The 11,381-nt window shown below is 36.5% G+C and overlaps 1 protein-coding gene across 1 annotated transcript; it reads left to right on the top strand.

Moving 5' to 3' along the window:
- The first annotated feature begins 13 nt into the window (after nt 1-13).
- Nucleotides 14-10,793, top strand: MMADHC (methylmalonic aciduria (cobalamin deficiency) cblD type, with homocystinuria). Its single transcript, XM_010078829.1, has 7 exons — nt 14-160; nt 2,532-2,676; nt 2,931-3,148; nt 4,763-4,868; nt 6,148-6,278; nt 9,221-9,307; nt 10,476-10,793. The coding sequence occupies exons 1-7, from the start codon at nt 14-16 to the stop codon at nt 10,668-10,670; spliced, it is 1,029 nt and encodes a 342-aa protein (XP_010077131.1). The 3' UTR covers nt 10,671-10,793.
- Nucleotides 10,794-11,381: the final 588 nt, after the last annotated feature.

Below are 11,381 nucleotides of genomic sequence, written 5' to 3'. Positions count from 1 at the left end.
CCCGCCGTCCGCAATGGCCAGCGTGAGTAGCGCGGCTCCGCGCCTCCCGGGCGTGACCCCTTCTCTGCCGGTTTGTGATACGGGAGGGGGCTGGAAACCCGCCCCTGAGCCTCGTCCACCCTCGCAAACAGGCGCTGTCGAAGCAGAGCGCTTGCGTTTTGTTTGATTTCCCTTTAAAAGTGTCTTTAAATCATCAGGCTTATGGGGGGCTCCCTGGTAAAAATCTCAGTTGTACTACGGCACAGTTTGATTAGGTGTTGTCTGTCCATCTAAGTTTTGGAAGCCAATTTCTGTGGATATCATGGGAATAATCAAATCGAGGATTAAGTAGGATCTGTGGGTGGTTTGGGTTTGTTGTTTTTTTTTTTTTTTTTTATGTTATGAGTTAAGATTAAACACTGAGGTTCACCAGGGTACTTTCAGAGTGGAGAATAAGCCAGGCTTTATTGATTTAGTTTTGCCACGGGGACATGAATAATTTATTGATCTCAGCAGTGTTCTTTTGCTGGGTACATAAATATTTGCGTAAGTGAGCCCAGTCAACACGTCTGTGATTAACACTAACGTCTCCATGTTAAGTGATCCTGATTGTAAGAAAAAAAATGCTCTTTCCTTGTAGTTATGTGTCAGCTGTGTTTGTTTTATCTGTAATATAATTATTATGCAAAAATTAATGTCAATAGAGCTTTTACCTAATAGAGGAGGAAGCATTCAAGTGGGATCAGCAGACTTTTGTTGTTGTTACAGGAACCTTTCAGACCTAGCGGTGTTTTAGAAGTAGACAGCTTAAGGCCTTAACTCTGAATTATAGATTTAAGTCAGAAAATCAAACGTGCTTTTATGCATTTGAGTCTTTTTGATGTTGATAGAACTTGCTAGACATTGTATGTTTACGCAGAGGTGATGTGTAAGAATCTGATGCTTACTGGCCCAGGTCCTGATACTCTGAATAGAGCTTTTGTCTTAAACATACAAATGCCACAATTTTCTCACTTTTTGAAGTAACCCTGTAGCATACATGTTTAGTAAACACAGGCATAAACTTCTACAGAATCAAGAATAAAGCACTTAAGGAAAATCCCTTTATGTCAGTTTCTCAAAATAATGTCTTTCCCTCACTGGAAAGTAAAGTTTTAGGAAAGCACACATGTTATGGCAGGTGGGATTTATATTTTGCAGTAATGCATGCTTTTGTGCAACTGTAGTCAGGAGTATTAGTAGTTTTGTACTGGAGTTAAGTAGTCTTTATTTTTTTTTGAAATTACACTTCTAACTATGTTTTGAGTGTATGATTAGTTATGTTTTTTGCTATGCATGTGTAAATACATCGTGAAAGTTGTCAGTCTCTTTTTAAAGTATAAAATATAAATCAGACTTTTCCGTTTACTGACATCACCTGGATATTTCATGTTTAAAAAACCAAAACAAAACACAAAACCCACAAAAAAAACCCCCCAGTAACAGTCGCTCACGTTACTGTTTAAGATACTGTCACTGGTCCTCAGAGTTGATCCTCATGGTGAGGAGCCTTTAGCTCCTTGAAGCCCTGTTGTTGAGACCATTTGCATGCTCAGGGAGATAGCATTGCATAATTTTCTGTTTGCTGTCTGGCTGAATCAGTTTCTGATAGAATCACCTTCAGCAACTGAAAGTTGTGTTGACAGTACAGCTCTGTGGTAGGAAGCAAATTTTCTGGTGTGTTCCAAGCCCACAGAATTCATAAAGGTTTTATGGTTTATTGGCATTTTGACAACTGTACTGATGCATGCAGTAACGCTTGTTTATGAACATGTGAATGTACTGAGCTTGCAAATCGAAATAGCATTAGCTGCACAAAATTAAATTGTGCATGTTAAGCATTTATGGATTTTGAGAGCAAAAGAAAGAAGCTGAAATTATCACACCTGTGTGTTTTGATACACCTGTCTCCCTGTATAGCTCACAGCTGTTGGTATGTGTACTTTGCTGGCAAAGAAATATGTGTAATATGAAATATGAAAGCTGCAAGATGTATCTGTAGTGATATTATCTTGTGTCTCCCTCCAGCCTTTCAAGAAGTAGGAGTATAGGCTGGCTAACATTTGTACAAGCCCTCAAGGCAAACATCTTGGATATCAGCATTTACTTAATTAACAATATTTCTAAGTATTTCTGATGATTAATCCCATTATTGAATTGTGGCAACCATGGAAACAGTAACATGCATGGAAACAATCCTCACCCATGACTTAGCTTAGGTTCTGGGGTTTCAGTGGTGCTATTTAAACTTCTCAGGGTTTTTTCCTCACAGGAGAAGGCTTTTCAATAAGTGTTTTTGAGGCTTTTCCTTTACTTAGAATACTATTACTAGTAAAATATAAAAGCAGTAATAAAATACTTTTAAAACTTGATTTTACAGAAACACAGTTGATCATAATTAAAATTGTAGTTTAATTATTGAGTGAGGATTTATCTTGTGATCCACAAAGCTGTACTTAAACTAGTATTTTTGCTGTCAGTATGTAACACTTCTTTTGTTTTTGTCTTCTCAGGTGCTCTGTAACAGAGCAAGATTGGTCACCTACCTACCAGGGTTTTATTCCTTAGTCAAAAGAGTTGTAAATCCCAAGGCTTTTTCTACAGCAGGTTCCTCTGGCTCAGATGAGCCTCATGTTGCTGCTACACCTCCTGATTTATGTAAGAAAAAGCAAATTAATTTTCTTTGAATCTGTGTGCTATCAGAACTTTGCACCCTGTATGAATTTGGGAATTCTGAAGTGTGCGTTTTGTGTCAGGGTCCTCACTTTTAGTTGTGGATTCTGTTTACTTTGGTTATCTGTGATTGGGATCAAATACAGATATTTCTATGGGAGAGGTTTTTTTTTCTTCTTTCTTATTTTTCCTCTTTCTTTTTAGAAGTGATGACTAAAGCAAGGCTTTGACTTTTGCAGGTCCAAGAACTGTGTGGCCAGATGAAGTAATGGGTCCATTTGGTCCTCAGGACCAGAGATTCCAGTTGCCTGGTAATCTTGGTTTTGACTGTCACCTAAATGGCACTGCTTCTCAGAAGACAAGCCAAGTTTCAAAAAACCTGCCTGATATATTAGCAGAGCCTTCAGCAGGTGAAAGGCATGAATTTGTAATGGCACAATACATAAACGAATTTCAGGTATGAACAGGCTGCCTCTGTGTGAAACTGGTATTTCTTGTCTAAGAGAAACATAACTAACCTCTCTTCCTCCTGAAAAAAAGATACTGTTGATTTTATAGATGGTTTTGAAAGATGAGTTTTAACTGGGATGAGTGAGAGATTATGTAGAACTGTCTGAAGTTTTTTTTTCTTTTAGGAGAAATAAATATTTCAGGATGTGGTTTTGTTTGACTGAGCAGTGCTTAGTGAAAAATTATTTTGGTAGTGACTTACTTATATGGATATGGGAAAAGGAAACTTCAGTTTCAAACCTTGCTGTTTACCAAGTCTCATCACCTTTTATCAAATGGAATTGATAGATGCATTATTAACAACAAGCAGCTCAATAATTGCTAATGTGACTGGAACGTTTCAACAAATATCTATTGCTACTCGCTGCTGACTCAACTTTCCAGGCTCTCTGAGGTTGTGACATGCTCAGACTTTGGCAGTCAGCTAGCAAATCTCCATTGTAAAAATGCTGTCTGGTGGGTTTTTTTGTAAATGTAGCATTGTATTCCAAAGTTTTCAGAAAACATAAGCTTCTGGTGAGCTCCTGAGATGGTTTTCAGCTTGTGTGGCTCATCCTTTCTGTTAAAAGCCCAGCAGACGATTCTACTGTAGTTCATTTACTGCAGACCAGGTGCACTGAATGTATGTCTGCTTTCTAGCAAGATCACTTGTGTAATAAAATGCCCTGTGCAGCTGTTGCTGTCCAAAATGGAAGGGAGAAACTGGAAAGAGCAAAGTGCAGAGGCAGGTTCTGCAGATGGTATTCAGAAAGTCAGCAAGAAGCAGATACAAACAGGTTTTAGTCAGGACTTAATGTACTACTCAGTGTTGTAATTTCAGTATTAGAGAAATTTACCAAATTCCTTGTAAATTGTGGCATAGTTAGAGCTAGAAAAACTGTATTAAGGCATTCTATGCCTATTACATAACAGTTGCTATCCCAAAGGAGGCAGCTGTTGTTACTACTTTCTTAAGAGCATTTTGAGTTTAAATGCTAGATATCTAACATACAGTTGCTCCATTTGTAACATACCTACTAGAATCTGGTTTTTTTTTTTTTGGTTGGTTGGGGTTTTTTTTAGAAGCTGTAAAACCAAAAAACAGTAAAGAATAAAAATGCTATTATTGGAAAACTGTTCTGCTTTTTGGGCTGCAACAGCTAAAGCTGAAAATGCTAATAGAGCTCTAGAACTATAAAATAAAGTTTTATTTTGGCTCAGGTAGTGTGTGCATGTCTGAAATCTATTAATTGCTGTTGTATTGAATACTTGAGGCTGTTGTTTCAGAAAGATATTGTTCAAAAAAATTCACTTCTCTATTGGTTAAGGCTTTGGGGTAATAAGGTTACACTAATACATAAAGCTTAAAATCTCTGTATAGGTTTGAGCAATAGGTTATACCTATATCTGTTCCACTTTTAATATTTGAAAAATGAATTTTAAGTCTCACTGTGAATGATCTTTCTGTGAAACTGCTTGTGTGTATCAGTGGACATGTAGTGACAAAAACATAGTGTGGTGTACAGAGTTATTGCTGTTATATTTTAATGAATGGGAAAGTTACAGTTTTAATTTTTTACAGGGTGCTGATGTTGCACAGAAACAGCAAATAAATAATGCTGAAACTTACTTTGAAAATGCAGATGTTGAATGTGCAGTACAAGCTTGTCCTGAACTGTTACGAAGAGGTATGTCTTCACTTTTTTCGATAGCTAAGAAGTTATAACTTTAAAAAATGTAAAAACATGTAAGTAAACGCTGTGATGTAACTGATACACAGAACGTGTAATAGAAAAGTGTAATCCAGAGTTAATATTTTGCAAAAGAGAAATACATCCTCTAAAATGAAATCTGAAACTTTGCTGTTGACAGTACTTTGTATCTCATATAAAATTCAGTGCCATTTAAATTAAAGATCTGCTGTGACAGGGAGTAACTTTCAGCTGCTTTTTTAGTGTCAGGTAGATTTTGGAGCTAATTCACTATCCAAAACCCAGTTTGTGACAAAACCAAGTCTTTTGTCACTGCTTCTTAGTAAAACAGCAAATTGAAATTATGAAACTATTTGAAAACATTGAGTTTATATCTTTCTTTCTTTAGTTTGCTGAAGGAGGAAATTATTGGAATTAAATTGGAATAAAACTTTCTAATTTTAAAGGTGATATACTCAAAGAGGGGATAGGCTGAAATCTTGGTCTAGATGCTGAAGAGAGCGTACTTTTCAGAGAGTAAGAAAGAATGAACCTTTGGGCTTTTAATTCGGGAAAGTGCTTTTTTCCTCCCACTCTGAAAACAAGGTTCTGTGAAGCCTCATCATGACTTCAGTGCTTCATGTGCTTCCTGTTGGTAGTCCAAGAGATGATGTAGAGAGAGAATCACAATGGCTTTGGGCCTTCTCTGCCCCAGGGGAAAAACTGTCACAACTCATGCCTAATGGTACATTACTGATACCAAGTCTGCTGTCATGTCCTAGGAAGTAGATCTGAAGCATTTCTACTGAAAGATTTAATGTAAAAATTGGTGTGCATCGTGCAATGTGGCTTGGCCAGAAAATAAGGGTCTTCGCATCTTGTGTGTGGAGAGCTGTGGGGGTGTTCAATTCAAAGTGCTAAAATATACTGGGTGTTATATCTTTGCAAAGAAAGGCACCTGCTTGCACATTCTGAAATCTGCAGAGTAATGGGGCTTTTATCATCTTGCAATTAAATAGGAGTTCTTGAAATGAGAAACTCCATTCCCTAAGTTGCTTTTAACAGGACCTTGCCATGGTGCGTTAGTTTCCTCGAAAGCAATGTCCACATTTCAAACTAACATGTTGATTGCTGGATTTGATGTAAAAAACACATGTGTATCTTGGATTTGAATGAAATGCAGGCTCTAAAGTAGGGTCAATAATTTGTCTAAAACTGAAAAATTGTAAGAAAAAGGTAAGAACAAGCCATAATATGCTGATTTCACTTTTTTTAGACTTTCAATCAATGTTTCCAGAGGTGAATACCAACAATTTAACAGTATTAACTGTCAGCCAGAAGACTAAAAATGATATGACTGTATGGAGTCAAGAAGTGGAGGATGAGAGAGAAATGCTGTTAGAAAACGTAAGTAGGTGACAGTAGCATCAGTTTATTTTTGTTTGTAGATGAGTCTTCTGTGTACTATGTGTATATTTTGGTCCTTTTCTAGCTCTGGTAGTAATATACTCTATTACTTTCTAGAGCATTTTTGGGCTAATCCTATGTTCTCTTGCTGATAAAATTGAGAACTTTTTTCCAGCTTTGTAGCTTTTTGACTATTCTTCATGAAATATCTCCCAGAACTATTAAATTCTTCAGAGTGGGGTGAGTCAAAAATATACTAAAATATTGTAAAATGCTACAGCACATTAACGCAGATACTTGATTGTTGTCCTGTTGCAGTTAAAGGGCAGCAACTCTTTTCTCACCTTATTTCAGCTTTACTACAAAGCGTTTTGTGGGATTTCACTGCTCTCTTGGTTTCTCTGTGATGTAATTGAGATTCCAGCACAGAGTTTGTTGATTAGTGCATCCTTACTTGTAAAAAGCAATTGCTCTGGGTTTTTTTTCCATTCCGATAATGAGCATGGTTAATGCTTTTGGCCTGAGTTATCAGTTACCTTTATTACATCTTTACCATCCTCATGAACTTTGTTGTCTGGCTCTGTTGCCACTAGAGGTCTCTCTGAAAATCGCTTTATTTCACATTCTTCCGAATTTTTTGGCGTGTACTCCAGCAGGTGTCAGTGTTCACCACGGCTGACATTCTTTTCTTAGCACCTCAAAATGTTTCTGTTGTTATAATTTTCCTAAAACTAGTAAAAATCAGCCTGTGGGATTTTCATCTGTGCAGTGGGGGGTCATATTTATCTTTGAAAATAGTCTGCTAATGTTGTTTTCAATCCTGTAAATTGCAAGTGTGGCCTGTATAAAGCAGTGCAAGGGTTACCACATGAAAAGGAAGAAGCAGTCTGAAGGATCAACATAGAGATTATACACAAATTAAAATTCCCTTCATTTTACTGTGTTCTTCTCTTTGAATTATTTATGGTCTGTTAGTCTTTGGCATTGTAATCTGGTCTAATTATATGTTAATTGGCATCTTTCTTCCTTGTGCACCTCCCTGTCAAGTCTAATATAGTCACTGGAGGGGTGTTAGGATGTTGGATGTAACCTCCTGGCCTAAAGGTTACTAACAGCAAATTCACAAGAAAATGGTCTGTTTGTTTGCTTCATAGATGGTTAGAAGTAACCTTATAAATACTAATTTAATGTGAGAGGCTTGTGCTGAAGTAATGAGGGTTATGTACAGCCAAATCAAAATGTTTACAGTAGTGCCTCTCGAGTGTTTGTTAACTGTGCTCCAAGTGATTGCTGAGGGGTTGTTACAACACTGAATCAAAAGAAGTTCTGGGTCAGAAATGTAATGCCTAAAATGCTGTCTTCAGATGGCTGACTTTAATCATCAGAGCCATCAAACCTCAAAATTCAGAACAGATTACTGAAGGGATAAATTTCCCTTATTTTGGACCATTAGGGACCTGAAGCTGAGTACCTGTAATAATATTTCTATAAATCTGAAACCTTGAGCTCCTAAGGGCACTAATTATAGACAACAGTCCAATTTTCATAACTGAAAGTAAATAAAATATTATATTTGTTCTGAAGTTAGAAATATTTCTTTTTTATGAGATTAGGGAATTGCTTTCACATTTTAAGGAAGCTATGTGAATTTCTGCTTTCCTGTAGCTCAGTGTCTTCAGCATTTAGATTTTTGCACTTGGACATGTTTTTCTCAGTGCATGGATGGTTTTAGAACCATTACATACCTCAACTTTGTGGTGCTTTTGGTTTTCTTTCGCACTCACCTTTGCAGGTTTCTTCAGAAGTTTTCTATGGGGCCCTCATAACACGGGTTGAAAACTGCAGGTCTAGGTCATTAAAAGTACAGAACTGGGGTCTCCTGTTCTTGCTGATTTATCTGTGGAAAAAGTGTCTGTGTAATCGCTAGGTGGTGTTAATTATTTTGTGCCCTGTGTTGTGATGTCAGAATACGGAAGCAGAGCTTTAAATCTACCTGGCTGAATTTTCTTCTTTATCTGACAGATAACTGCAAATCAACACCAAAGATTTTTTTAAAAAAAAGCTTCTTTTCTCAAAGTAGCTGACATTAAAAGTTTGCTACAAGAAAAAAGTAGATTCTCTAAGATGTCTCTTCAGAGAGGAAAAAGTTTTGATGATGTATTACAGAACAGGGAACTTCTTGGCATGTTGCTTTATTGAAAATACTATTTTCAGGAACATCATCTGGTGTCCTCCAGTGTAATTGAAAAATTACCTAAAACTTTGTTTGTCAAATAGTGGGAGAGTTTGAAATCATCGTTCTGAGCGCCAGTTAATTGCAACAAGAGAATTGCCGTAGATTGGTGTAAAAGTCAAGTGTTTATGTAACTGTGTGCTATAATGCAAAACTAAAATGTTCTTTAAAGTCATTTGCAGTGCAGGAAGGACTGCATAATGCTGTCCTTTTGGCTGAGATAAAATCGTACAGCAAAACAATGTTTTTCATATATTTATAAAAATATGTGTAATGCTACATTTAGTGTCAAATTTGTGGAGTTTAGGTGAGATTGTAAACTCATGGAAATAACACAGAAATACCTGAAGTAATGGTTGACTTCTTAAAGAGGATAACAGGTATGATTGTAATCTGCATGAATAATCAAAGGAATTACATTATTCCTTGTAGAAGCTGTTAATCCATTACTGACTGGCACAAGGAACACTTTTAAATCTCATGATTGGAGTAGCCTAACACATACCGTTAATTCTAATCCTCCTAATATTATTAATTATTTTTTTGAAAGTGTGCTGAATTTCCCATTTATCAGTAGAGGCCAAAATAAATCTGTGCTTGTTCATTTTCAGAATATTTTATATGTGTTCTGATGTGTGCATGGGTGTATATAGATAATGTAACAAAAATCTTATTCCGTATCCTTCTTTCTCTTTATTTTCTTTTAAAGTTCATTAATGGTGCCAAGGAAATTTGCTATGCAATTATTTCGGAAGGCTATTGGGCTGACTTCGTTGACCCATCCTCAGGATTGGCAGTAAGTTATGTGCTGGGTGGAATATGCAACGGGTGCTGCTATGTCCTGACCAGCAGTGGTATTTGTATTCTTCTACATGGGTTAAATCCACCTTTTTCATGAAGTTTTATGGCCAAACTCTTAGTCACTGCACAATAGGCTGGTTATGCGCTCCCTAGGTACCTTGATAGTCCTGACACCTATTTGCGTAGATGGGAATTTTTAAATCTCTTTGCCCTAGTTAATAATATCTTTTTTTTATGTAGAAAAAATTTATCTCTTTTTTCTGTTAAAGTGTTAGCTTTCATTGTCAGATTACACCAGTTCTCAGGAGGAGCTGACAGTTTCTTACCAAGACATCTATGAAACATAAAGGGTCTTAAAACTTATAGAGAGAATTGAGAAAGCTTCTCTCAAAGCATGAGCACATACGTATTTTTGTCTGAGAACTGTTAAAACCATATCATAATTAAACATAATCATGGCAAAGCTCAGTTTAGTGGGTTTTTATTTAAAAACACTGTGAAAGGCAGCGATTTATTGTGTCAACAGAGGCAAATGGGTTTAGCGGGGGATGTTTATAAAGTGAACAGGCCGTTGAAGGTGTGTATAGTCTTCCTAGAAATGCCATGCATTAAGGAATAGTTATGGATTGATGAAAGTAGGGTTCTGTCTTTGGGCTCCAGTTCAGCAGTAAGACCCTTACTGATAACCTGTTTGTCAGGAGTAGCCTTTTGGTCAGAAGCTTCCTTCTGAGATAAAGCAACTGAAAGACCTGTTTCCAGTTTGTACACATTTTGCTCCTCAAAGCATCTTTGAAGAGGTACAGGTCTTAGTTTTGCTATTTCACTGAAGGGTTCTGTCCTTGATGCCTGTAGGAGAACCTTTCCAAAGTTGTTGAGGTTTTTAGTGTGTGTGATTGATTAGACATTCAAACACACTGATACACCTTAAGCACTCTCTTAGTGACAAAGGGAAGTCTTTAAATATGGGGTACCAGTATAACCAGAGGTGCTCTGCTTAGCTTCATGTGTAGATTTCATGAATAAAACTGTACATAAAATTTCCTCCAACAGATGTAACTGGTACTTCTGGGCTTAGGTGGTTTTGTTTAAAAAGAGGTAGTTCTGACATTTTAAATGTTCTTGGAAATGTTCACATGAAAAATTCTCTTTTTTTTTCCACCTAGTTTTTTGGACCTTACACAAACAACACTCTGTTTGAAACGGATGAACGCTACCGCCACTTGGGATTTTACGTTGATGATCTTGGCTGCTGCAAAGTTATACGTCATATCATGTGGGGTACTCACGTGGTTGTAGGAAGTATTTTCACCAATGCTGAACCTGACAGCCCTATCATGAGAAAACTAAGTGGAAACTAGCAGTCATCAGGGTTTCACAAGTTCTTAAAACTGTTGCATTCTTTTACTTGATGATTCTCTCTAAGCATTGTCAGGAAATGCCACACTTTAAAGTATTCGTAGATAATAAAGTATCTGTAATTTATTTTTGGTCTTTGTGAATATGTTCTCACCACATGTGACTTGGAACATTAATTGACAACATTCATACCTTTATGTGCCACATGAATTTAAACTGTGAGTTTCCTTCAACTTGAATGAGTTTAAGCATACATGTGCATAGCTATCTGGATATCCTTTAAACGTTATCTTACAAGCCACACTTCTTAACCATTTTGTCTTTCAGTGTCTAATAAAGTGCTCTGAGTATTAAAAATCTTGATGCCACTGAATTTTGCCACTTACTGAAATAAATGGCAAAAAAGTAGAATAAGTAATGAAATTGTTCTCCCTGAATACAGCAGTTAATAAAAACTATGGAAGTTAATGCTGGACTAATCATTCATTTGCTTTCTAAAATGAGGATAATGAGGTAAGCGTTCAGTGGTCTCTAATGACAAGTAATACTTCTGTAAGGGTTTATTCGACTGCTACAGCCAAAGACTCAGTAAAATGTTTTAAATTACTCTAGAATCAATCATCTCTTAAAGTTTTTTGTCTTCATGTTACTTGGGATTTTATTTTATCAGTGTTAGCTAAATATATTTAATCAGTTTATATATGTGAATGTAA

This window comes from Pterocles gutturalis, unplaced genomic scaffold, assembly GCF_000699245.1.
Source record: "Pterocles gutturalis isolate BGI_N339 unplaced genomic scaffold, ASM69924v1 scaffold19603, whole genome shotgun sequence".
Classification (NCBI taxonomy): Eukaryota; Metazoa; Chordata; class Aves; order Pterocliformes; family Pteroclidae; genus Pterocles; species Pterocles gutturalis.
The sequence above is the reverse complement of the archived record's forward strand: the minus strand, read 5'-3'. Positions and strand labels throughout refer to the sequence as shown.

Bases quoted from the DNA above. Each gene is read 5' to 3' on its own strand.
- MMADHC (XM_010078829.1), top strand. From the start codon at position 14: ATGGCCAGCGTGAGTAGCGCGGCTCCGCGCCTCCCGGGCGTGACCCCT. The intron at 6,279-9,220 runs GTAAGTAGGTGA...TTTCTTTTAAAG, and splicing joins GAGAAATGCTGTTAGAAAAC to TTCATTAATGGTGCCAAGGA. The intron at 9,308-10,475 runs GTAAGTTATGTG...TTTTCCACCTAG, and splicing joins ACCCATCCTCAGGATTGGCA to TTTTTTGGACCTTACACAAA.